Genomic DNA, 26,832 nt, shown 5'->3' on the forward strand with positions numbered 1-26,832 from the left:
CCCATTTATGATTTCCGAAGTTTCTAAATTAGTTTCAAAAGCTCTACCTTATCTCAAACCCGCTGAAGGTTGAAATGGGGTTTAAGGTGAGGCAAGAAGGGTGGGGAAATCTAGTGGAGAGTAAATGAGTCTCAAGGCTGAAAGGAAACACACAACAGCAAAAAGACAAGAAAATCATCGTCTTCAAATATATGACTCTCCTCTTTCTAGTGGCTGTTTTCAGGTCTCCTAACATCTTGTTTGCGGACTGGAAATCAACACACTGTAACAGCAAAACCTATTCATACCTCTCTTAGAGGCAATTGTACTACCGTCCAAGAAGCTATCTAGTTCACACAGCATTTACTGAAACTCTTTCCTTCCTCACCCTGTGAATGTGGTCTGAGCCTTCAATATCTTTAAGGCATTCATGGAGAAGTTATTCATGATTTTTATTAGTGAGTTCAAAGGTACACCTTACTTAACACTTTTTGCAAAGTGCAAATTTGTGGACTAGAGCAAAGTAAAGTTAAACTTCTATGAACAAGGTCAGTAACATACGAAAAGACAGAAGTATCCCAGGATGGAGGCATACAGTTCAGTTCTTGATAGAAGTCTAAAGCAATGCCATTAAAAGAGGCTGCTGTTGTTGTTTTTTAAATGTCAAGAAAAGATGGACTGCTAACATTAAAAGAGAAAAATAGTCTGAGAGGTATATTTTAGGTAATTTTATCCATCAACATATGTGAGAAAGGGACATAGAAGCTGGAGCTCAGAACTCCATGAGCCTGGTTCTGGATCTGGCCACGCTTTTCCTTGGATGCAACATTTCAGTACATCTGTATCTCACCCTTCTAATTCTTAATGCATGAATCAATCCTTTGACTATGAATATACTATATAATGATGTCACTAAAAGTTAATAAATTATCACATGGAGTACATACTCATTTTTAGTATACAATTCACTCTACATCATGAACTTTTTTTTTTTTAACACATGTCATTCAAGGTATAATGTAAAAGTGAAATTTCTGATCCTACATCTTAAGAAATCTAGAAACATGGCTTAACCAAGGTGTATTTTAATTTCCTTGAACCTGTCAAAGGAACATGTAAAAAAATCATATTGTCTGGAAACTTGCTGTGCTGATGTTTCTCATTTTCATTAAATACTAACCTAGCATTTCCTTTGTGCCAGTTCCTGTACAATAACACAATAATAATTAACTTAACGAGTTTCTCATTATTAGAGAACAGACAGGTTCTGCTATGACCCCCATTTTACAGATGAGAGAACCTAGAGGCTGAGAAGATTACCTAACTTCACCAAAGTTAACAGAGCCAGGACTCAAATCCAGGCAGCCGAACCCCAAAGTATATGCTGGCAGCCACTATCATGCTGTTTCTCATGAAAGAAACACTGCATTTGGAACTTTAAAAAAAAAAATGTTATGTCCAAAGTCATTATTTTAGATGTCTTTCTTTTTTAACATTTTATAATAGTGTAGAGTATAAACCTATTATTCTTCACTGTCAGATACAAAGGAATCTACATTTAAATATCTTACCAGTTATCTTTGCTATCGCAGAAAAGAACAGTGGTGGAAAATGACACAGGTTTAGATGACTTGAAGCTGAGACAGCAGGTGAGTGCAGCATTAATTCCAATGGAAGAGCCCACAATGACTCCGCCTTTTGGAAAATTCACAGAAAGTGGTTGAATCTCATTACCATTAAGAAGCTTTACTGGGGATAAGTGGACACTTAAAGTTGAATCCCTGTTTAAAATTAAAAAAAAATAATTAGCTCAAAGTATGTGCAGGTAATTGGGTTTAAATGTGCTTTCCTCTGTTTTTTGAATCACTAGAAAAATTAAAACAAATATTTATAATAACATGCCCAATTCCTAAATATATTTTTATATCATCTCTCATTTTCTGGTCACAATATAAGTAAAATTGATAATATGATAATCTGCATGAGATGATGAAAAATTCATTTTGTCCTCTCAGGATTAAAAAACAGGGTTTAAATGCCTGATCAAGTACAATGTGTTTTTAGTCACAGCCATGATAAAAAGAATATTGTTTTAAATATGTCTTAACAAAAATTTACTAAAAATCATCCCTTTAAAAGCTAAAGCTTTATTGGATGTAGACTAAGTATTATTAACAAATACATATACACATACCTATTTTTAATCTGCATACAATTAAGCACTATACATATATGACATGAATATTTTTCAATCATTACTATTAAAATATTCTATTAATACTTAATGTTCACATATTTCATTATATATTATACACTATACATTTTATTTAGTATATATACATTTCATTTAGTATATACTATACATTTCATTTCATATACTATATAGTACATATACTAATTATACTATACTAATATGTACTATACTATATATACTAATATACTACATAGTATACTATAGACTATATTTCATTATATACTGTAATTTAGCAAGTTTTAAAGTGTTTGTGATTTTTAATACCATAGTATATAGTACCCACTTCTTTTTTTAAGGTTTATTTATTTACTTATTTATTTTTAGCTATGCTTGGTCTTGGTTGCTGTGTGGGCTTTCTCTAGGTGTGAAGAGTGGAAGCCACTCTCTAGTTGAGGTGTGTGAGCTTCTCATTGTGGTGGTTTCTCTTGTTGCAGAGCATGTGCTCTGGGTAAACAGGCTTCAACAACTGCAGCCTGTGGGTTCTAGTGCACTGGCTCAGTAGTTTGTGGCACATGGGCTTAACTGCTCTGCAGCATGTGGGATCTTCCAGCACCAGGGATCAAACCAGTATCCTGTATATTGCAAGGTGAATTCTTTACCACTGGACCACCAGGGAAGCCCTATTCAGTTCAGTTCAGTTCAGTCACTCAGTCGTGTCCAACTCTTTGCAACCCCATGAACCGCAGCATGCCAGGCTTCCCTGTCCATCACCAACTCCCAGAGTCCACCCAAACCCATGTCCATTGAGTCGGTGATGCCATCCAACCATCTTATCCTCTGACATCTCCTCCTCCTGCCTTCATTCCTTCCTGGCATCAGGGTCTTTTCAAATGAGTCAGCTCTTCACATCAGGTGGCCGAAGCATTGGAGTTTCAGCTTCAGCATCAGTCCTTCCAATGAATATTCAGGACTGATTTCCCTTAGGATGGACTGGTTGGATCTCCTTGCAGTCCAAGGGACTCTCAAGGATCTTCTCCAATACCACAGTTCAAAAGCATCAATTCTTTGGTGCTCAGCTTTCTTCACAGTCCAACTCTCACATCCATACATGACCACTGGAAAAACCATAGCCTTGACTAGACAGACCTTTGTTGACAAAGTAATGTCTCTGCTTTTTAATATGCTGTCTAGGCTGGTCATAAGTTTCCTTCCAAGGAGTAAGCGTCTTTTAATTTCATGGCTGTAATCATCATCTGTATATTGCAAGGTGAATTCTTAACCAATGGACCACCAGGGAAGCCCTGTGGTCCCTTCCCCTTCTAATTTTAATTCGTACTTGATAACTTTTAGCTGTCAATAAATATTTCACTGTATTACTTTGCTATATTATATATGCGGGTTCCTATAGCAAATAAGACATGCTATCAAATATGAATCCTATTTCCCTAGTATTTTAATTAGAATGATTATTCAGCTAATTAACTAGAAAAAGTAAAGCTCTCAACTTGAACTAGTTTGAACTGATATGGTTCACTGGATAAAACATGAAAAAGCAGTTTATAAATCAAGTTTGAGTCCAATTCTGTTGCTAATTAAGTAAATGTCTTTGGGTAAGTCATTAACAACTATTAGTTTTATTGCATATATAATAAAAGGCTACAGTTGCTTTTACATGTTCATTTTATTATATCATGTTAAGACTCTGATTTTAACTTGAAGTACTTTTAAAATTGATACCATTATACATTAATTCAAAAGCTGAAAGAGTAAAGATTAATTCATATATGAGACAATGTTTGTTGACAAAAAAGTAATTTATAGCACAATATAATTCAAGTCATTTCTATTTCCTATTCAAGCAACAGAGTTTAATATCTACTTATAAGATTGGATCTTAAAAAAAATTGTGAATCCCAGAGTTGCCAAGTTAATGTTGAAGAACTACACTCTCTCACAAAATGGCATTTAGAGCAATTCCCTGAGGCACAAGTAAGCACTCATCATATCTTGTAAGCCAAATGTTAAAAGCCAATGGCCATTCTGCGCTTTTCAACTTTGATGATTTTCATTGATTTCTGTCACACTCGGAACTTGTTTTCTCTGGATCTCAGAATGATTAACTGCAAAAAAATGTATTGAACCAGAGAAGCTCTGAAGTGGGTCTAAGATTTGGTAGTTTACGAAAATAACGGTACACAAATCCCCACAATTTATATATTTTTAACATGCCAATTGACCACTCTTTACATCTATTTCTTTGTATCTATAGAGAGGCATATATTTTTAAATATATATTTGTTTCATTGTCCTTTTTTTGTGATTTTATATATAGGATATCAATATATGCAGCCTTCTTTGACTTTCTTTTAATTAATCTCAGTATTTTGTTTTCTAAGATTCCTAATACAGTTGTCTTATTAAAATTACTCCACATCACAGATATAGAGTATTTATTCATGTGCATATATATCACAAATTAATTATACCCTCACATGTCACTGGACATTTGTGTAGTTCCCAGATTTCACTATTCTGAATAATACAACTACGAATAATTTCAAACATACCTTGTAGTACACATGTGAAAGAGTTTTTAAGTATAGTTGATTTGCAATGTTATTTTCAGATGTATAGCATACTGATTCAACACTTATGTTATTATAAAATATTATAGTCCCTGTGTTGTAAAATATACCTTTGTAGATTGTTTATTTTATACATAGTGGTTTGTAGCTTTTAATCCACTTCCCTTATCTTGACCCTTCCCCATCACTATTTTTTCCTCTGTATCTATAAATCTGTTTCTCTTTTGTTATACTTGTTTTATTTTTTAGATTCTACATATAAGTGGAAAGATACAGTATCTGTCTTTGTCTGACTTACTTCACTAAGCATAATACCTTCCAGGCCCATCCATGTTTGCTGTGAGTGGTGAAATTCAATTCTTTTTTATGGCCAAATAATATTCTATTGAATATGTAGAATATACACACATCTTCTTTATCCATTAGTCTATCGATGGGCACTCAGGTTGCTCCCATACCTTGGCTATTATAAATAATGTTGCTATGAACACCGGGGTGCATGTATCTTTTCGAATTAGCATTTTTGTTTTCTTTGGATATATACCCAGATGTGGAATTACTGTGTCATATGATAATTCTATTTTTAATTTTTTGAGGACCCATCATGCTGTGTGCCACAGTGGCTGTAGCAATGCCCACTCCCACCAACAGTAAACTAGAGTTCCCTTTTCTCCATATCCTCGGCAACACTTATTATTCGTTGCCTTTTTGACAACAGCCATTCTGAGAAGTATGAGGTGATACCTCATTTTGGTTTTGATTTGCATTTCCTTGATGCATTTTTCTTTTATATACTGTGAAGTGGAAATTTTGGGCTGTGAAATATGCAGATATTACACCTTACATAGTATTATCTATTGTGTTCTTACTCACTGATACTCTAACTGGTAGCCTGACTTCCTAACGATTGCCTACCTAGGACAAGCAAAATGCTATCTTGCTGTAGTCACTAATTCTTACTTTCAAGTTTACAAAGAGGTCAATTACTGTATATTTTTTCATGTTTTATATTTTATCTGTGAAATATCTATTGAAACTTTTTGTCAACATTTCTGTTATTTGATATTTTTCTGGTTAATTCTTATCATTTATTTTACTGTTAGCATAATTTTAAGTCATGTTTAAGAAATCTTTCTCTACCCACAGACATTAAAATTGTTTTCTTTTTTTACATTTTGCCTTTTAATCGATATGTAATAAATTTTCATGTATTAAGTAGACAGGAATCCAGTTTGAACTATTTCATACAGTTAATTATCTCAGCACCATTTATTGAATAGTACTCTTTTACTCCAAAGATCTTTACTGCCTTTGTCATATATTCAGTATCTGTCCATGTGTGGGCCGTTTTCAAGTCTACTGGATTCCTTTGCTCATTTAATCTATCTCTGCATCACTGTGGCATTGATTCACTCTTGGTATTTGGGGAGGCAAGCCTTTCTCACCTTCTTCTTCTTCAGGGGTGGTGTGGCTATTCTTGACCCTTGATTTTTCCTTATAAGATTTAGAATTTTACTCGTCAATCTTGATGAAACTTTTTATTTGAATTTTTATTGCAGTTGCATGAAAAATCTAAGTTGATTTGTGGAAAACTGTGCTTTTTACAATCCTGAATATCACAATTCATGAATATGGTATAAATCTTCATTTATTTATGAGTTCTTCGATTTAAGATTTAAAATTTTCTCCATATAGTCACATACAATTCTTCCGATTACCTTCAATTGTTAATGTTTTTAAGGATAATAATTTTACAGTTGGATGTTCAAAAGTTGTGTGCTGAAATACTATTGAACTTTAAATACTGGACTTACATTTGTTTATCTTGATAAATGATCTTCATAGCTTTAAATATCTACATATACATTCTTCTCATTTCCTATATGGAAAATCTCCTAATCAACAGATAATGCTGGTTCTGAAACTTATTTTCCTATCCTCACATATTTTATTTCTCTTAACTTCCGGCATGGACTAGGTTCTCTAGTAAAACATGTTCGAGAGACAGTGATAATAGGCATCCTTGCCTCTTCTATTTTATTTAAAGGTAATTTATATTTCAGTATCCATAATAATGTCTCCTCTAGGTTTATGACAGAAAACTTTGCGAACTTAAATAACTTCTCTTTTATTACTGTTTAAGAGTTTTGTAATAAATTATTTTTGAATTTTGTCAAATGCTTTTTTTTTCCTGCATCTATGGAAATGATCATAATCACTATTTTAATGTAACGTAAATCAATATTTTAACTTGGTGGTTCTTAACTAGGAATGGTTTTGCTCCCAAGGAGAAATGTAGCAATGTGTGGAGACTTTTTATTAGTACTTTTTTTCTTTCACAACCGCTGGGTTCGGGGGGAGGCTGCTTAATAACCTACAAAGTATAGGAGAGACTTTAATAAAAAAAGGAATTATTATCCTCAAAATATCAAGAGTTCTGAGGTTTAGAAACCCCACTATATTTTAATCTTTTTGTCCTTACATTTGTCCATAAATACTTTTAAAAATAGGAAGTTGGAATTTTTTCTTATTCACTCTAAGAGCCTCTGTCTTTTAACTGGTCAATTTATTTACATTCCATTGCATCACTCAACTATTTTGAGTTTTTGCCATCATTTTTGTTTCAGTTTCCCCTTCATTTAAAAAGTGTGCTTCTCTTGTAAAGTTAACTGAAGTTTTGTTTGTTTTTATGTTTAGGTTTAATGGATGCCCTTAAAGTTTAACCTTACATGCTTTATTTTAAAATTTCTAAAAGTTATATTTGGTTCATTTTCCAATCTATATTATACAATCCCATGTTAATTACTAATTTTTATAATGGCATCTTTTATTTTAACAAATTATTTACACTTTATATCTGATAAATCCAATATCTGAATTACTTAAGAGTCTAAATCTTAAGACTCTTTGTGCTGACTCTAAGTTATGGTGTCTTCCCTCCTGGTGAGCTTGACACTGCCCCGTCTGGTTGTTAGCAATCTGTGAAAACTGAAATATAGGCCAAAATTGAGGATGGCTTCGTTTTGAGTAGAAATTTCTGTTCACTTCGTGAACAGGAGTATCAATATCATTTGGAAACTTATTAGAAATACAAATTACTATATCCCATTCCAGGCTTACTGAATCATAAATTCTAGATATAATATGTAATAACCTCTGCTTCTGAAAAATCCATCAGAAAATTCTGATATATATATATATAATATATAAGTTTAAGAACCACTGATCTAGAGAAGATTTGCTTGTTTCTACTGAAAGATAGAAGGACTTACTGACATGGAATCATTTTAGCCTCTTCCAGTGTCCCTGGATTAATCCAGGAATCTGAGATTAAGTTTTCCTATCTTGAAATTGTCTTAAGATTTAAAAACAAGCCTACATTTGGTATGTTAATCCAGTTCACCACTCCTACTCTGGTTTCAGCTTATAAGTATGTATTGTTTTGGTTTGCTCTCAGTCCTTTAGAAACCTCCCACACTTCTCAGTACTCCAACAGTTTTGTACACACACACACACACACACACACACACACACACACACACATACACACACACACACACGCTCTATCTGTTTTGTAATGTGAGGACTCATAATGTATCTAGTCCAATAGAGTACTGGGACTTGAGCTGTTTATCAGTTTTTAAAAAATGCAAACAGATGACATTTCTCTATAGCATGTGCACTATGATAGAATTCTGTGATGGCCACCAAGAGTCCTGTTCCTTGGTGTATAAACTGCATAATTCCCATTCCTTGGGTGGCAGAACCTATAAATATGATGAGACACTACTTTGATGATTAAGTTATGCTATATGGCAATAGCAAAGGGACCTTCCATATGTAATGAAGATCCCTAGCTAATGGAATTTGAGTAAGCAAAAGGGAGACAATCATGGGTGAATCAAATTTAATCAGGTGAGAGAGAAAAGTCAAAGAGATGGTATGTATACTTCTGGCTTTGAATGAGTTAAATACCACGTTGTAAGAAGGGAACCACATGTTTAGGACTTGAGGGTGGCCCATAAGAGCTGAGAGTTGCCCAAGCAGCCAGCCAAAAAGTGACGTCTGAGTCCTACAACTACAAGGATTAATTCTGCCAACTTGGAGGAGGACTGAGCCACAGATGGTGTGCTGCTGTAGTCCAAGCCTGATTGCTGCCTACTGAGATCTTAAGCAGTGAACACTAAACCAACCCGGACTACTGACCACTGATGAAACTTGAGAACAAATTCATGTTTTAAAACGGACTTTTGGACTCTGAGGGAGAGGGAGAGGGTGGGATGATGTGGGAGAATGGCACTGAAACATGTATACTATCATGTAAGAAACGAATTGCCAGTCTATGTTCGATGCAGGATACAGGATGCTTGGGGCTGGTGCACGGGGATGATCCAGAGAGATGATATGGGGTGGGAGGTGGGAGGGGGGTTCAGGATTGGGAACTCATGTACACCCGTGGCGGATTCATGTCAATGTATGGCAAACCAATACAGTATTGTAAAGTAAAATAAAGTAAAAATAAAATTTTAAAAAATAAATAAATAAATAAATAAAGAGAGTCACCATTTAAAAAAAATAAATAAATAAAAGGCACTAGATCTGTGCTAACTGATCATAGAGTAGAAGAAAAGTAATACACTGAAGTTTTAAGCTTGCTTTTTAAATCACAAAATTAGACATATCACAAATTTTTATAAGAAAATTTAAAAACTGAAATAACTAAATGAGCTCTTGGGGGTATTTTTAATTTAAATGTACAGTAACTATTTTAAAAGTTCACTCCATCTATAGAAACAGTCAGACATTGCTCATGACTCGTATAACACATACAGAAACAAAAAAGTACTTGAAGAAGATGTGGTGAATTCACATTAGGTGTTTACCTGAAATAGTTCTGAGGTAAAATGTTGACATCCATCACAGCTGGTACATCCAAAGGAACAGGAGTAAAAAATACGAAAGGAGGAACAAATAATAACTTGGGTGATTTTATCTCTCCAACCAGATGTAACATTCGATAGCAAACTGGATTATCGTTTAAACGAATAGGGATATCAGCTGTGTATTCTCTAGGCTGTTCTAATGAAAGAAAAACATTTTAAAAGCATTTTAGATTAGTGCGCACACAGCAAAAAAATCATATAATTTAAACCTTACTAAATATTAAGATGTACTATGAAGTTACGGTTTAGTGGAGCAGAATAGATTACATGGAAACTGAATTTATCCTGCTAAAGAACTTAAGACATGTAATGAGGTGTCACGGAAATAAAACTCTTTTAAAGAACACTCTGTGTAGAAATAGAGCATGTTCCCTTAAAACAGATTTTCATTATTATGGGAAAATACATATACCTTGGGGACACAGTACAACAGGTCTTCTATTTTTTAATTGCTTTCTGTGCCTTAACAGGAGCTACCCATCTCTTTAGTACAGGCAGTATGAAGATGAGGTCAGATAACTGCCATAAGGATCTTAGGGGACGACTGAGAAAAGGATATACTGAGAGGAAATGAACATACTTTCTCTCAGATTTTTAGGTTTATGAAAGGCTGGTAGGGTTGACTGGTTAATCTCACTTCGTAGGAAAAGATAGGAAATTACCACATGGCAACTCACAGGAGGAAAGGCAGTTTGTGCTGGAGAAAAGGGCTCAGCACAGAGGCAGCAGGCTGGTCTCAGACAACAGGTGCCATCACTGCAAGGTGCCAATGTCTTTTAAGACTCAAATCTCCAAGCATAAATCTCAAAGGCAGAAAAATATGATCTTGTGAGTATGAACTCAATGTTGTATTTTAGAATTAAAAAACTTACTGAATTCTGAATTTTGAATGGCCTGCTTTGAGATTATTTCTGGGTTTCAGAAAATTTAAAGGGTTCTGAGGTAATGGAGAATGAGGCTCCTAAGACCACTGTGGCTTCAATAATGTATGTTTTTAAGCCCAGGTATACCTTCTCTCTCATCTAAGAGGTAATTTATTTAAAACTGTTATAGGAATGCTTAATTTTTTAAGAGTTAGGATTGTATTTTATGGAGGGAACCAACAGGTTTGACTGCATGGGCTGAGTCTCACACTGAAAAAAAAGTCAAATGGAAATTTTTCTTATTTCCATCTAAAAGATCCAGACCACTTCATTTGGATATAAATGTTCATTAGGGACATAAAAGAAAAGCTCTGAATAGAAATACAGATGGTAGCTTTGGCTGGACTAGTTTTTATGCTATTTCTTTTAGTACCAGACACATTAGAAACTGAGAAGAAATTCACAGAAATAGACAATGAGATCTAATAAGTTTTACAAAGTAAACTTTAGATGGCAGGGAATATTTGATGTTTTCTATCATATTTTCAGAGTTCTAAATTGAGGGAATAAAAAATAAAAAGATTTTTAAAGTCTACTAATCACAGTATCTGATGTCTTCTCTCTCACCTATAAATCTACACTGAATATACCAGGCCAGGATAAAAGGTATGCTGGGTGTAGATTTACTGCAACACTGTCTTACAGAATATTACTGAGAGCAAACACACAGCTTAATGAATGCTCAGGACCTTAAAAGTGGTAATAGGTTCTTATATTGCCTTTTCTACTGTTAACATAGCTAATAACGGGTATTAGACTGCCAGTAGTGTAAAACATGGTAGGGTCCAAGAGATCCAGGTGCAAGTGATTTACTGAGGGCGTGCTCTCAGAGGAACCTGTGGGTAAAGGAGGGAAGCAGAATAGGGAAGGGCAAGAAGCTGTGAGAAGGTGTCATTTTAGAATACAGACTCAACCTGATCTCATGGGGTCAGATGGGTTGTGGGGGTGTGGGGGAGTGGGTTGGGTTAGGTGATAAGACTGGTATTGGTTAGACTTAATTTCCTAGGTTATCTGTGCACAAGGCATCTTTCTGTTCAGTTCAGTCGCTCAGTCATGTCCGACTCTTTGTGACCCCATGAACTGCAGCATGCCAGGCCTCCCTGTCCATCACCAACTCCCGGAGTCCACCCAAACCCATGTCCATTGAATTGGTGATGCCATCTAACCATCTCATCCTCTATCGTCCCCTTCTCCTCCTGCTCTCAATCTTTCTCAGCATCAGTGTCTTTTCAAATGAGTCAGCTCTCCGCATCAGGTGGCCAAAGTATTGTAGTTTCAGTTTCAGCATCAGTCCCTCCAATGAACACCCAGGACTGATCTCCTTTAGGATGGACTGGTTGGATCTCCTTGCAGTCCAAGGGACTCTCAAGAGTCTTCTCCAACAACACAGTTCAAAAGCATCAATTCTTCTGCTCTCAGCTTTCTTCACCGTCCAACTCTCACATCCACACATGACCACTGGAAAAACCATAGCCTTGACTAGACGGTCCTTTGTTTGGCAAAGTAATGTCTCTGCTTTTTAATATGCTGTCTAGGTTGGTCATACTTCCTTCCAAGGAGTAAGCGTCTTTTAATTTCATGGCTGCAATCACCATCTGCAGTGATTTTGGAGCCCCGAAAAATAAAGTCTGACACTGTTTCCACTGTTTCCCCATCTATTTCCCATGAAGTGATGGGACCAGATGCCATGATCTTCGTTTTCTGAATGTTGAGCTTTAAGCGGGGATGCTATATTGGAGCAAAGTTTTTGCATACTATCGACAAAAACTTGGTATTAATCTCAATTATATTTTAAAAACTAAGGTGTTAGTTGTATTTTTCAGGAAAATCACCATGAAAATACCTCAAAATTTATGAAAGGAACAAGAGAAGTTAAATGTTAAACTAAAAGACATATAGAAAACAAATAACAAAAAGAAGTAAATCTTTCCTTTGCTTCATTAGTAATTAATCAGTAAAAGTAAAGTAATTTAATACAGCAACAAAAAGGCTGAGATAAGTAAAATTTAGATTAAAAAAAAAAAAATCCAGGGCTTCCCTGACAACTATTTAGCTTATGCTCTAGAGCCCAGGAACCACAACTACTGAGCCCTCACACCTCAGCTACTGAAGCCACCTCAATGAGAAGCCCATGTAACTGCAACTAGAGAGTATCTCTCACTCTAAACTACAGAAAGCTCACAGAGCAACAAAGACCCAGCATAGCCAATAAATAAATAAATTATAAAAATAAAAACAATCCAAATCCATGTCATCTACAGGAGACACTTTTAGATTCAAAAAACAATTCAGTTGAAAGTAAAAGGACAGAGAAATAATATACATGCAAGTAGTAACTAAAAAGAGAACTGCAGTGACTGTAACAACAACAGAAAATAAATATTAAGAAAAGAATTGCTGCTGCTACTGCTAAGTCGCTTCAGTCGTGTCCGACTCGGTGCGAACCCATAGACGGCAGCCCACCAGGCTCTGCTGTCCCTGGGATTCTCCAGGCAAGAGCGCTGGAGTGGGTTGCCATTGCCTCCTCCAGTGCACGAAAGTGAAAAAAGAAAGTGAAGTCGCTCAGTCGTGTCCGACTCTTAGCAACCCCACGGACCGCAGCCTACCAGGCTCCTCCGTCCATGGGATTTTCCAGGCAAGAGTACTGGAGTGGGTTGCCATTGCTACTATAGATAAATAAGGGTGCTGCTATATGTACTAATAACAGGATAAGCTACCAAGAAGAAATGTGAAGTAGTGAAGTGAAAGTTGCTCAGTTGTGTCCAACTCTTTGTGACCCCATGGGCTATACAGTTCATGGAAATCTCCAGGCCAGAATACTGGAGTGGGTAGCCTTTCCCTTCTCCAGGGGATCTTCCCAACTGAGGGATCGAACCCAGGTCTCCCACATTGCAGGCAGATTCTTTACCAGCTGAGCCACAAGGGAAGCCCAAGAATACTGGAGTGGGTAGCCTATCCCTTCTCCAGTGGATCTTCCCAATCTAGGAATTGAACCGGGGTCTCCTGCATTGCAGGCGGATTATTTATCAACTGAGCTATCAGGGAAGCCCATCAAGAATACAAAACAATTATAAACATATACATACTTAACAGAGCCACAAAGTACTTGAGAAAAATCTGATAGAATTGAAAGGAGAAATAAATAATTAAATAACAACCCTATAAAACTTCAACACACCACTCTCAATTGTGGGAAAGTCAAGTAGGTAGATCACTAAAGAAATAAAAAAACTTAAACAACATTATAAATGAAGTAGACCTAACACACATCTATGGAACATTTCCCGTAACAAAAGCAAAATACATTAACTTCTCAAGTGTATGTGGAACATTCTCTTGGGTAGATCATATTTTAGGGTATAAGGTGATCTGGTAAAGAATCCACCTGCAATGCAGGAGACCCCTGTTTGATTCCTGGGTCAGGAAGATCCTGTGGAGAAGGGAACAACTACCCACTCCAGTATTCTGCCCTGGAGAATTCCATGGACTGTATAGTCCATGGAGTCACAAAGACTCAGACATGACTGAGCAACTTTAACTCCATTAAAAAAAGACTAAAACCATATAAAGTATGTTCTGCAACAACAATGTAATAAAAATACAACTCAATAGTAAAGTGAAATATGGGAAATTCTCAAATACATGAAAATTAAACACCACACTCCACAAAACCTAATTGTTAAGAAATGGTAAGGTAAATTAAAAAAAAATACTTTGAGATTCAAAGGAAAACAAAACATGCCAAAATTTATGTGATATACCTAAATCAGTGCTCAGAGTGAAATTTATAGCTATAAATGTCTATATATAAAAAGATGTTTCAAATCAATACCTAACACCTTGCACCCTAAGAGATAAGAAAAAAAATTACAGCCAAACAAAGCAGAATAGAGAATATAGTAAATGTTAGAAGAGAAATTAATTGAATTTAAGCAAAGGAAAAAAATTAGGCAATCAAAATTTGGTCTTTGAAAATAACAAATTTTAAAAATCATTAGCAAGAATGACCAAGAAAAAAGAAAGAAAAGATTCAAATATCATGAATAAAAAAGGGAAAATGCTAACTTTACAGAAATGTAATAAATGAATTATAAGAGAACACAATGTACAACTATATACAGATAACCTAGAAGAAATGGATAAATTTCTAGCAAGATACAAACTACTTCAATTGATGAAAGAAGAAATATAAAATATGAATATACTTAAAGGGATGAAAGTAGGAATCAAAACATTTCCCACATGGAACAGCCAAAGCCCAAACAACTTCATTGGTGGAATTTACCAAACATTTCATGAATAATAAATATCAATCTTCATAAAAATAGAAATGAAGGGAATAAAATACTTCACAAGCCATTCTCTAAGACTAAGAGAAATAAAGAATCATGTTTATGGTTAGTTGATTTTCAACAAAGTACCAAGATAATTCGGGGTGGGGGAGATATTTTTGTTCTTTCTTTAGTGATGCATATAAAAAAACACCATGATTGCTGGAAAAGCATATTATTCTTGAAGGGAAAAATTCAATTATATGCCTTTTTCTAGAAACTAGAAAAAATAATCTGTAATTCATTAGAAAATTAAAATGTGTAAAGCTTCCAAATTTTTTCAAATAGATATTTAATGAAAGAAAAGGTACAGTTATATTTTTGCAATTAAAAAACCCGGGAAAGTAGAAATGTAGATAAACAAACATTCTGGCCAGCTTTCCCCAAAGCAAGCAATCCATGTAAGTCAGAGGTTGCAATGCCTTTTCTGATAAACCCTTAGAGGTCAGACACCATCACATCCATAATATCCCACAAGTCATATATTAACTTTATTTGATGTAGGAGGGAAGTATATAACAGCATGAACACCAGGAGGAAAGGATCAAAGGGAGACATTTATAATGATAGTTACTACAAAATTTTAGTAAGAAATTTCTTAAAACTATTTTAAGTACATATAATAATATAAAGTTTCATATGCATAGTAAAATAAAATATGTGAATGATAAACTGATATAGAAATAACAAAAAATACAGGAAAAAAGTACCTACTTGGACAGAAATTTACAGCAACATTACATTCTTCATTTGGTTGCAGAGTTCCACTGAGTGTGCTAAATTTGAATATACCATCTTTGAAAAGTTTGCCAGTATTTCTAATATCCAAATTCCACTCCACATCTTTTCTTGAAGTATTATGTAAGACCAGATTCTGTTCACACATAAAAAATAAAAGAAGGAATTTATAAAGATTATAATACGCAATCTAAAATTTAGTTTGTATTGCCATAGCATCTTGATGGTCCTATGCACAAAGTAAGCAATTAAAAGTGGTAATCACAGATAAAATGTTTTAAAAGTGAATGTTAGGCAAATAAAGAGGTACATGAATATGTTCATAGCCTGTTAACAACTATGAAAGTACTCAAAGGAGCTATGCTAGCTAGAAAGGATGCAGAGTAACAAGAACCTTCATTCATGATGGTAGAGTGCAAATCGGTACAGTCATGTTGGAAGACAGTTTGACAGCTTCTTATAATGCTAAACATACATTTACCAAATGACCCAGTAAATCTAGTCTTAATTATTTTCCTAAGTAAATTGAAAATTTATGTTTATACAAAAATCTGTATGTGAATGTTTACAATAGCTTTGTTCATAATCACCAACCACTGGAAGTCAAAACAAACGTGGTTTCTATCAACAAATGAATGCATAAACAAACTGTAGTACAGCCATAAAATAGGATAAAATTCAGTGATAAAACAAGTAAAATATTAATTCAAGTAAAAATATAAGTGAATATTACATATTTACTTAATTTTAAGTGAAAGATGCTGAGTCCAAATCTCTACATATTATATAATTAAATTACCTGTCAGTCTGGAAATGCAAAATTTTGTGGATGGAAAATAAAATCAATTGCTGCCAAATGTTGGTGGAAGGAGAAGTAGTTAATTGCCAAGGGGTTATAGAGAGATTTTTCAGTGTAATAAAACTCTTCTATATGGCATTGAAGTGGTAAACCCTTCTATACAATTTCCAAAAACCCAAACAATTATATACTGCAAGGAGTGGACTTAAAGATATGAAAATTAAAAGGAATCAACCAAGATGTCAGGGATCCCAGGATGGATTGAAGACTGTGACAAATTATATCACAAAAGAATGAAATAACCTCACTGAAGGTACTGGGTAAAGAATAGCCTATGTAATTCTGGAAAACTGTGTTTTGACTGGAAACTATATAAAGCTAAAGACAAAAGGATACTCTTTATAAACACTGTACTCTAGTTGGAAAATATGTTAATAATTCTAACAGAGTACAGGTTAAAAATCCTGAAACTTCTTTACTAAGTATACCAGGGTTAAAAAATAAGTAAATACATTATAAATAAGAGAGTCAGACTTCTCATTGTAAGAGAAGGGTTAAAAATGAACAAGAGAGAAAGATGGAATGAACCTTGTGGTGCAGGATTAGAGTAAGAGCTATCAGTTAAAACTCATGTTTAGATAGACAGGTAGACAGGAAATAGTAGATATAAATAGATGATAGGCAGGTAGATAGATAGAAAAATTACCAATATATTTGTATTCATGGACTTTTACACATACAAATATTTCCTGGCACTATCTGCCAAAAGAACCTAGAACATGTGACACCACAGAAACAGCTAGCACACCTTGTATATAGACCTTGTTTTCTAAATACCATCCTCCCATAAAAGATAACTGAGGTTTCTTTGAGAAAATGTTGACTCAAGAGCTAGAACAACTAAAATAAAAGTGACCCTGGACCATTTTGTAGTCATAGAAAGTAAGAGAAATGTTTAAAAATCATAAGGACAAGAGAAGGTCAAAGGGTCAATCTAAAAGATGTTCTATTAGCCAAAGTTGGAACAATGTTAGCAGCATACGCAAAAATGAACATCGGATTAAAACTGACAGTAGGGAAGAAATATATGTGGGTTCATACTGACAAATAAACAGATAAAGGGAGGGAAGAAGGGAATAACCTTTCTTACAGAAAAATTCCAAATAATATACATAAATGTCCTCTCCAGAAGGTGGAGCTTGACCTCTACCCCTTGAGTTTGGGCTGAAATTGATGACTCACTTCCACAGTATAGGGAGTGCAAAGGGGGAAAATAGGCTCTCCAGCTTTACAGTAGAGAAACACAGTGTGTTTATTGATAACATGTACTCCTTTCACATGATGTGACAAAATGAACATTTCACCTATGTGGCATTCTTCCCCAAAGTCCCTAGAAAATACGAATGGAGACCAGTCAGGTGAAAAATATAAGACAAACCAAAATTAAAGAACATTCTGAAAAAAACCACCAGACAGTATTCTTTAAAATTAACAAAGTCATAAAATATTAGCAAGTTTGAGAACCTATCATGTAATAGAAGAGACTAAATGCCATATGGTATGCTGGATTGGACCCTGGGCAGTAAAAGACCCTTAGTGAATAACTGGTGAAATCTGAATACAGTCTGTTGTTTAGCTAATAATATTTTACTAATGCTAATTTGTTAGTGTTAAAAAAATGTTTTCTGGTTGTATAAGGTGTTAACACTAGGGAAAGTTGTGTAAAGTGTGTGCCAAATCTCTCTACACTGTCTTTGTGAAGTTCCTATGAATCTGGGAGCTATCTACATGACTTGTATGCAGCCTCATCTTTCCAGTGCTAATCATTATGAAAATAAAACCTTCAACCAGGTTTTTAAAAACCCTGTTCTTCAAAATTTGAAGAGTATAGAATGATCTATGTAATCATCACCACAATAAAATAGCATACTTTGTTTCTTTCAAGGCATGATTGATTTAAAATAATCAGGATTTTAAAAACGAGTCAATTTTATTTCCAGATGTCTGTATGTACTGAGACATCTATTTAGTCGTAATATTTGTGTACTCTGTAAGGAAGTTCCTTTGCACCTTGTAAAGAAAACATCTGTTTTTTTTTCTTAACACAGAAGGTGGGCATGGTATCATACTAGTTATGTGAATGCCTCATTTTTCTCATTCTGAATTTGAGGAAATGGTAGCTCCAAAATACAATCCACTTCTTTCTATATCCTATCCTAATAATAGGATAGCACTCATCAAGGGAGAAACATTGGTTAATTAATTTAGTACATGTGGTGGTTTAGTCGCTAAGTCATGTCCGACTCTCATGACCCCATGGACTGCAGGCCCCCAGGCTCCTCTGTCCATGGGACATATCAGGCAAGAACACCGGAGTAGGTTGCCATTTCCTTCTCCAAGTATATGTAGTATTGTGTTATTTTTCTTTATCAATTCATCATAATGATACATGTACATAGTTCATACAAATAGTGAAAATATACTTATCAAAAAGTTGGCCCACTCAACTCTTCCTCATCAACAGTCCTGTTTCCCAGAAGCAACCAATTTTAACCAATTCTTATTTCAAGTTTCTCTAAAGCAGTTATAGCTAATTCTGTGTGATGCTAATATAGCTTACTTTAGGTTTTTTATTGCTTCCACAACAAATTACCACACAGTGGTTTAAAACAACACAAATGTGTCACATTAGAGTCTTATTGATTAGAAGGTCAATGCAAATATCACTGGACTAAAATCAAGAAGAATAAAACCACAAGACTAAAATCATAGAGGAACTATGATACTTTCCAGAGGCTCTAGAGAAGAATCTGTCTTCCTGACATTTTCAGTTCTGATATATTCTTTGGCTGGTGGCCTCCTTGCACCAGCAACATCACATCTCTCTGACCTCTCTTCTGTCATCACAACTTCTGACCACAGTCAAGAAAAGTTCTCTGTTTATAACTTCTCATGTGATAAAACTGGGGCCACCTGCATAATCTCAGATAATCCCTCTTGCTCAGGATCATTAATCTTAATTACATTACACATCGGCAAAATGTCTTTTACAATATAAAGGATTCTATTCACAAATGCAGGAAAAGTGATGTAGAAGACAAAAAAGGAGCACTACAAATACAAATTTCTACAATGTATGCCTGAGCTTCTTTCTTTTGTATGTCTTTATCTTTTCAGATGGATTCATAATTAGAAGAAAGGCAGAAATATCTAATAAGAAAAACAGAGCAGATTATTATAGAAGTGACTATATCATATATCTGGACTTTTTCAATTTATATTATTGCCTCTCAGTTAATTTCCTCACCTGTATGAAACATATTTCATGTGAATTTTAACCATAGCTTCTATTTGTATAAAACAGATAACCATTCAATTTATTTTATATTTTAGTTTTATATTAAAATATAAATATCTAAATGACTTTATATGTGTTTATATACTTTGATTATTACTTATGAGAAATATGCTCTCTCTCTCTACATATATATATACACACACATATTCTTACAACACAGGCTTCAGAATAATCATCTTAATAAGGTAAAAACCACAATCATAAAAAAAAAAATTGTAAACTGCATCAATTCTCTATACATACCTGAGTTTTTGTGACCCTGTTATTAGGATCCAGACTGTGTAATGGGATTTCAAAGATAAAATGAGTGCTGGATAATGTCAGTGGTGCTTGCAACACTGCAAAAGGAAAGAAAAAGTAAAGTGAAAGTGTTAGTTGCTCAGTCTGTCTGACTCTTTGCGACCTCAAGGACTGGATCCTGCCAGGATCCTCTGTCCATGGAATTCTCCAGGAAGAATAATGGGGTAGGTAGCCATTCCCTTCTCCAAGGGATCTTTCCAACTCAGGGATCAAACCCACACCTCCTGCATTGGCAGGCATATTCTTTACCATCTGAGTCACCAGGAAACATACTATTAAAATATTAATGACATAAGCTCACAGATAATTCTTACTTTACCTTAAATTTTCTACCTATTGCTATATTTCCAGCCAGGGAACAAAATTATTTTTAAAAATATTTCAGGAATAACTTGGATTATCATATCTCTAAGTTCCAATTTTGTAATGGTAGTTAATTATAAGTAAATATAAAATGTACCCTTGAGACAATAAAAGAACATAAAATATACTAAATATTGATCTCAGGAAAAAAAGTAGACAAAATTAAAATGATCTCCATAGTAAACTTTGACTAATGCAGAAGTAGAGAAGTGAAAAGAAATATAGAAATAAAAATTATTGTAATAAAGGGAAAATATATATATGGCATATCATGAAGCATACATGAAACAAAAAGCTCTAGGAAGAAACTGGTTATTCTATGGAAGATCAGGAACAAAATTATCTATAAAAATACATTAGAGAAGGAATTATTATCTGCTGGAAAATCTTTATTTTTAAATAGATTGTTAGAGTAATTTTAGTTCACAGAATTGTGCAGAAAATACAGAGATATCTCTTATATTCCCCTCCCCACTGCCACACACACAGCCTCTTCCATTATCAACATCCTCTACCACAGATACATTATTACAATCTAATGTTCACTGTTTACATTAGGGGTCATTCATAGTGTTGTACATTCTATAGGTTTGAACAAATGTATAATGACATCCAGCATTACTGTTTCATACAGAGGAGATTCACTGCCCCCCAAATCCTCTGTGGTCTATCTATTTGTCTCTTTCTAATCATAAACCTTGGAAGCCACTGATCTTTTTATTGCCTCCATGGTACTGCATTTTCCAAAATGTCATATAGTTGGAATGATACAGCATATAGTCTTGTGAGATTAGTTTATTTCACTCACTGCTATACATTTAAGGTTCATCCATGTCTTTTCATGACCTGATAGCTCATTTCTTTTTAGTGCTAAATAATATTCCACTGTCTGCAAAAATTATAACAACTTTTTGGCCAACTCAATACTGCAGTTTACCCATTCAGCTACTAAAGAACACCTTGGTTGCTTCCAAGTTTTGGAAATGATAAAGTTGCCATAAAAACTTATATGCACATTTTTGTGTAAATATGAGTTTTCAACTCATTTGGGTAAATACAAAGGACAGCAATCTGCCGCATTGTATGGTAGGAATATGTTTAGCATTGGGGAAAAAACCGCCAAATGACTGACTGTTTTCCAAAGTAGTAGTACCATCTTTCAATTCCATCAGCAATGCAATCTCACTAGCAACTGCATTCACACCAGTTCCTATTGTCCACATCCTCATCAGCATATAGCATTGTCAATGCTCTGGATTTTGGCCATTCTAATAGATGCATAGTGCTATCTTACTGTTGTTTTAATTTTAATTTCCTTGATAACATATGACATGGAGCATTTTTTCACATGCTTATCTACCTTTGGTGTATTGCCATTGGTAAGCTGTATGCTCATATCATTGGCCCAGGTTTCAAATGGTTTGTTTTCCTTACTGTTGAATTTAAAGAGTTCTTTATTTTGGATAATAGTTCTTTATTAGATATGTCTTTTGCAAATATTTTCTTCCAGTCAGTGGCTTTTCATTTTGGTATCTTGATAGCATATTTTGCAGAGCAGAAATTTTTATTATTATGAAGTCTAGCTTATTAATTCTTTCTTTCACAGATCATATTTTTTTTCTTGTAACTAAAAGGTCACTGCCAAACCCAAGGTAATTTTAGGGATGTTTTCCTATATTATCTTCTATGAGTTTTATACTTTTGCCTTTTACATTTAGGTCTGTAATCATTTTGAGTTAATTTTTGTGAAGTATATAAAATCTGTATCTAGATTCATTTTTTTAAACTTGTGGGTGTCTAGTTTTTCAGTTACATTCTTTTAAAAAACACTATTCTGAGTTGTATTGCCTCTGTTCCTTTGTCAAAGATGAGCTTACTATATTTATGTGGGGCTCTTTCTGGGCTCTCTTTCCTATTCCATTGATCTATTTGTCTAGCTTTGTCAATAAACTCTCTGGATTATGCACCATTGTAGTAAGTCTTGAAGTCAGGCAGTGTCTGTCTTCTTTGTTCTGTTCCTTCAATACCACACTGGTCATTGTGGGTCTTTTCTCTTTTCATATAAACTTTGAATCAATATGTCTGTCAATATCCACAAAATAACTTGCTGAGATTTTGACTGGGAATGCATTGAATCTCTAGATCAAGTTGTGAAGGACAGCCAGCATGACAATATTGAGTCTTCCCATGCATTAACACAGAATCATTGCTCCATTTAATTCTTCTTTGATATATTTCACCAGAGTTTTGCAGTTCTCATATAGATCTGTAACTATATTGTTCGATTTATACCTAAGTACTTCATTTTTGTTGGGTGCTAATATAAATGGTATTTTGTATTTAACTTTAAATTTCATTTTTCACTACTTGTATTCCCAGGTGGCTCAGTGGTAAAGAATCTGCCTGCCATGCAGGAGACCCAAGAGACGTCAGTTTGATCCCTGGGTCAGGAAGATCCCTTGGAGGAGGAAATGATAACCCACTCGAGTATTCTTGCCTGAACAATCAAATGAAGAGAGGACTCTGGCGGGCTACAGTCCATGGGGTTGCAAAGAGTTGGGCATGACTGAGTGACTGGGCTTGCATACAGAAAAGCAACTGACTTTTGTTTAGTAACCTGTATCCTGAAACCTTACTATAATAGATAACTAGTTCCGTGAGTTTTTTTTTTAATTGACTCAGATTTTCGACAGACAATCATGTCATCTGTGAAGTAAAAGGCAGTTTTAGTTCTTCCTTCCCAATCTGTATACATTTCAACTCCTTTTTCTGTTTTACTACATTACCTAGGTCTTCTTATACAATGTTGAGAAAGAGGGGTGAGAGGGGATAGCCTAGCCTGGTTTCTGACCTTAACAAGAAAGCTTCAAGCTACATTTAAAATGGATAACCAACAAGGACCTACTGTATAGGCAACTCTGCCCAATATTCTGTAACGACCTAATTGGAAAAAGATTTTGAAAAAGAACAGATACATGTTTATGTATAACTGAATCATTTTGCTGTACATATGCAACTAAGACACCATTGTTAATCAACTATACTTCAATATTAAAAAAAAAAGAATTTTATTTGTGAGGTTTTTATGCAGATATTTTTTATCAACTAGAGAAACTTCCCTTCCATCACTCATTTACTGTTTTATTTTTTTTTAATGGGTAATGGATTTTGTAAAATGCTTTTTTTCCTACATCTATTGATATGAACATATGGTATTTTTATATTTAGGTTATTAATGTGATACATGCATGCATGCTTAGTCACTTCAGTTATATTAGATTCTTTGTGACTCCATGGACTGTAGTCCGCCACGTTCCTCTGTCCATGGAATTATCCAGGCAAAAATACTGAAGTGGATTACCATGCTCTCCTCTAGGGGATATTCCTGACGCAGGGGTCAAAGCTGCATCTCCTGTGTCTCCAGCATTGCAGGTGGATTCTTTACCACTGAGCAACTGGGGAAACCCATTAATGTCATGGATTACATTGAGTTCTTTTCTAATAACTTAGTTGTATTTTCTTTTTTAATAAAGAAAGCTGTTCACTTAAGTCGCTCAGTAGTGTCCGACTCTTTATGACCCAATGAACCGCAGCACGCCAGGCCTCCCTGTCCATCACCAAACCTCGGAGTTCACCCAAACCCATGTCCATTGAGTCGGTGATGCCATCCAACCATCTCATCCTCTGTCCTCCCCTTCTCCTCCTGCCCTCAATCTTTCCCACCATCAGAGTCTTTTCCAATCAGTCAGTTTTTCACATCAGGTGGCCAAAGTATTGGAGTTTCAGCTTCAGCATCAGTCCTTCCAATGAATATTCAGGACTGATTTCCCTTAGGATGGACTGGTTGGATCTCCTTGCAGTCCAAGGGACTCTCAAGAGTCTTCTCCAACACCACAGTTCAAAAGCATCAATTCTTCAGCGCTCAGCTTTCTTTATAGTCCAACTCCCACATCCATACATGACCACTGGAAAAATCATAGCCTTGACTAGACAGACCTTTGTTGACAAAGTAATGTCTCTCCTTTTCAGTATGCTGTCTAGGTTGGTCATAACTTTCCTTCCAAGGAGTAAGTGTCTTTTAATTAATTCACTGCAGTCACCATCCGCAGTGATTTTGGAGCCCAGAAAAATAAAGTCAGCCACTGTCTCCATTGTTTCCCCATCTATTTCCCATGAAGTGATGGGACCAGATGCCATACCTTTGTTTTCTGTATGTTGAGCTTTAAGCCAACTTTTTCACTCTCCTCTTTCACTTTCATCAAGAGGCTCTTTAGTTCTTCTTCACTTTCTGCTATAAGAGTGGTGTCATCTGCATATCTGAGGTTATTGATATTTCTCTGGCAACCTTGATTCCAGCTTGTGCTTCTTCCAGCCCAGCGTTTCTCACGATGTACTCTGCATATAAGTTAAATCAGCAGGGTGACAATATACAGCCTTGACGTACTCCTTTTCCTATTTGGAACCAGTTTCTTGTTCCATGTCCAGTTCTAACTGTTGTTTCCTGACATGCACATAGGTTTCTCAAGAGACAGGTCAGGTGGTCTGGTATTCCCATCTCTTTCAGAATTTTCCACAGCTTATTGTAATTCACACAGTTAATGGCTTTGGCATAGTCAATAAAGCAGAAATAGATGTTTTTCTGGAACTCTCTTCCTTTTTCCATGATCCAGAGGATGTTGGCAATTTCATCTTTGGTTCCTCTGCCTTTTCTAAAACCAGCTTGAACATCTGGAAGTTCACGGTTCATGTACTGCTGAAGCCTGGCTTGCAGAATTTTAAGCATTATTTTACTAGCATGTGAGATGAGTGCAATTGTGCGGTAGTGTGAGCATTCTTTGGCACTGCCTTTCTTTGGGATTGGAATGAAAACTGACCTTTTCCGGTCCTGTGGCCACTGCTGAGTTTTCCAAATTTGCTGACATATTGAGTGCAGTACTTTCACAGCATCATCTTTCAGGATTTGAAACAGCTCAACTGGAATTCCGTCAGTTCCACTGGCTTTGTGCATAGTGATGCTTCCTAAGACCCATTTGACTTCACATTCCAGGATGTCTGGCTCTAACTGAGTGATCACACCATCGTGATTATCTGGGTTGTGAAGATCTTTTTTGTACAGTTCTTCTGTGTATTCTTGCCACCTCTTAATATCTTCTGCTTCTGTTATGTCCCTACCACTTCTGTCCTGTATTCGGCCCATCTTTGCATGAAATGTTCCCTTGGTATCTCTAATTTTCTTGAAGAGATCTCTAGTCTTTCCTATTCCATTGTTTTCCTCTATTTCTTTGCATTGATCACTGAGGAAGGCTTTCTTATCTCTCCTTGCTATTCTTTGGAACTCTGCATTCAAATGGGTATGTCTTTCCTTTTCTCCTTTGCTTTTTGCTTCCCATCTTTTCTCAGCTATTTGTAAGGCCTCCTCAGACAGCCATTTTGCTTTTTTGCATTTCTTTTTCTTGGGGATGGTCTTGATTCCTGTCTCCGGTACAATGTCACGAACCTCCATCCATACTTAATCAGGCACTCTGTCTATCAGATGTAGTCCCTTAAATCTATTTCTCACTTCCACTGTATAGTCATAAGGGATTTGACTTCATAGGGATTTTACTTCATAGAATTGTTCTTTACCACTGAGCAACTGGGGAAATCCACTAATATCATGGATTACCGTGAGTTTTTTTTTTTTTTCTAATAATTTAGTTGTATGTTCTTTATAAAGAAAACTGTAAGAACATAAAAAATCACCCCTCAAAATTACCTATACTATATCCACTCAGTAACCATTACTGTTCATGTTTTGTCTACATATAATTTTTATTATATATATTTTGACATAACCCAAAAGTACGGCCATACAACCATAGGTTTTGTAATCTGCACTTTTTCTTACTTAACAAGATACCATGAATTTTCATAGAGGTATAACATTCCTTAACATAGTCAAAGAATAACCTGATTAGCCAATCCCCTATTGCTGGACATTTAGGCTACTCCCAGTATTTCACCATCATTGGTAATGCTCTGATGAATATCTTTATATATTCCTTTGTTTCCTTTCTTAGAATAAATTCCTAGGGAATATTCTTAATAGAGAAAACTGATATTTGGGGGCTATATGTATAATATTTATAATTTCCTTGATTTAAGTTACAGTTTGCTAATTTAAAATATACCTTCTACTTCACTAGTGCTTTCCATGGTGCTTTCCACTTTGCCAAGTACATAAGGAAGCTATCAATTGTCCTTTTTTACTGAAAAGAAAACTGGTTAATTGAGTTTTGAATGTGAACCAGACTTACATACATGAGACACCCGTATACCT

General features: G+C 35.1%; 1 protein-coding gene across 1 annotated transcript in view; it reads right to left on the reverse strand.

Annotated features, from left to right (window-relative positions):
- CFAP47 (cilia and flagella associated protein 47) overlaps positions 1-26,832 on the reverse strand; it is a 502,957-nt gene that overhangs the window by 372,550 nt on the left and 103,575 nt on the right. Inside the window, exons 23-26 of the mRNA XM_052662737.1 lie at positions 20,094-20,188; positions 15,670-15,829; positions 9,642-9,837; positions 1,551-1,760 (exon numbers count right to left, since the gene is read on the reverse strand). Of these exons, the coding sequence (XP_052518697.1) occupies positions 1,551-1,760; positions 9,642-9,837; positions 15,670-15,829; positions 20,094-20,188 (661 nt within the window). The remainder of the gene's footprint in view (positions 1-1,550; positions 1,761-9,641; positions 9,838-15,669; positions 15,830-20,093; positions 20,189-26,832) is intronic.

Source organism: Budorcas taxicolor, chromosome X (assembly GCF_023091745.1).
Source record: "Budorcas taxicolor isolate Tak-1 chromosome X, Takin1.1, whole genome shotgun sequence".
NCBI lineage: Eukaryota > Metazoa > Chordata > Mammalia > Artiodactyla > Bovidae > Budorcas > Budorcas taxicolor.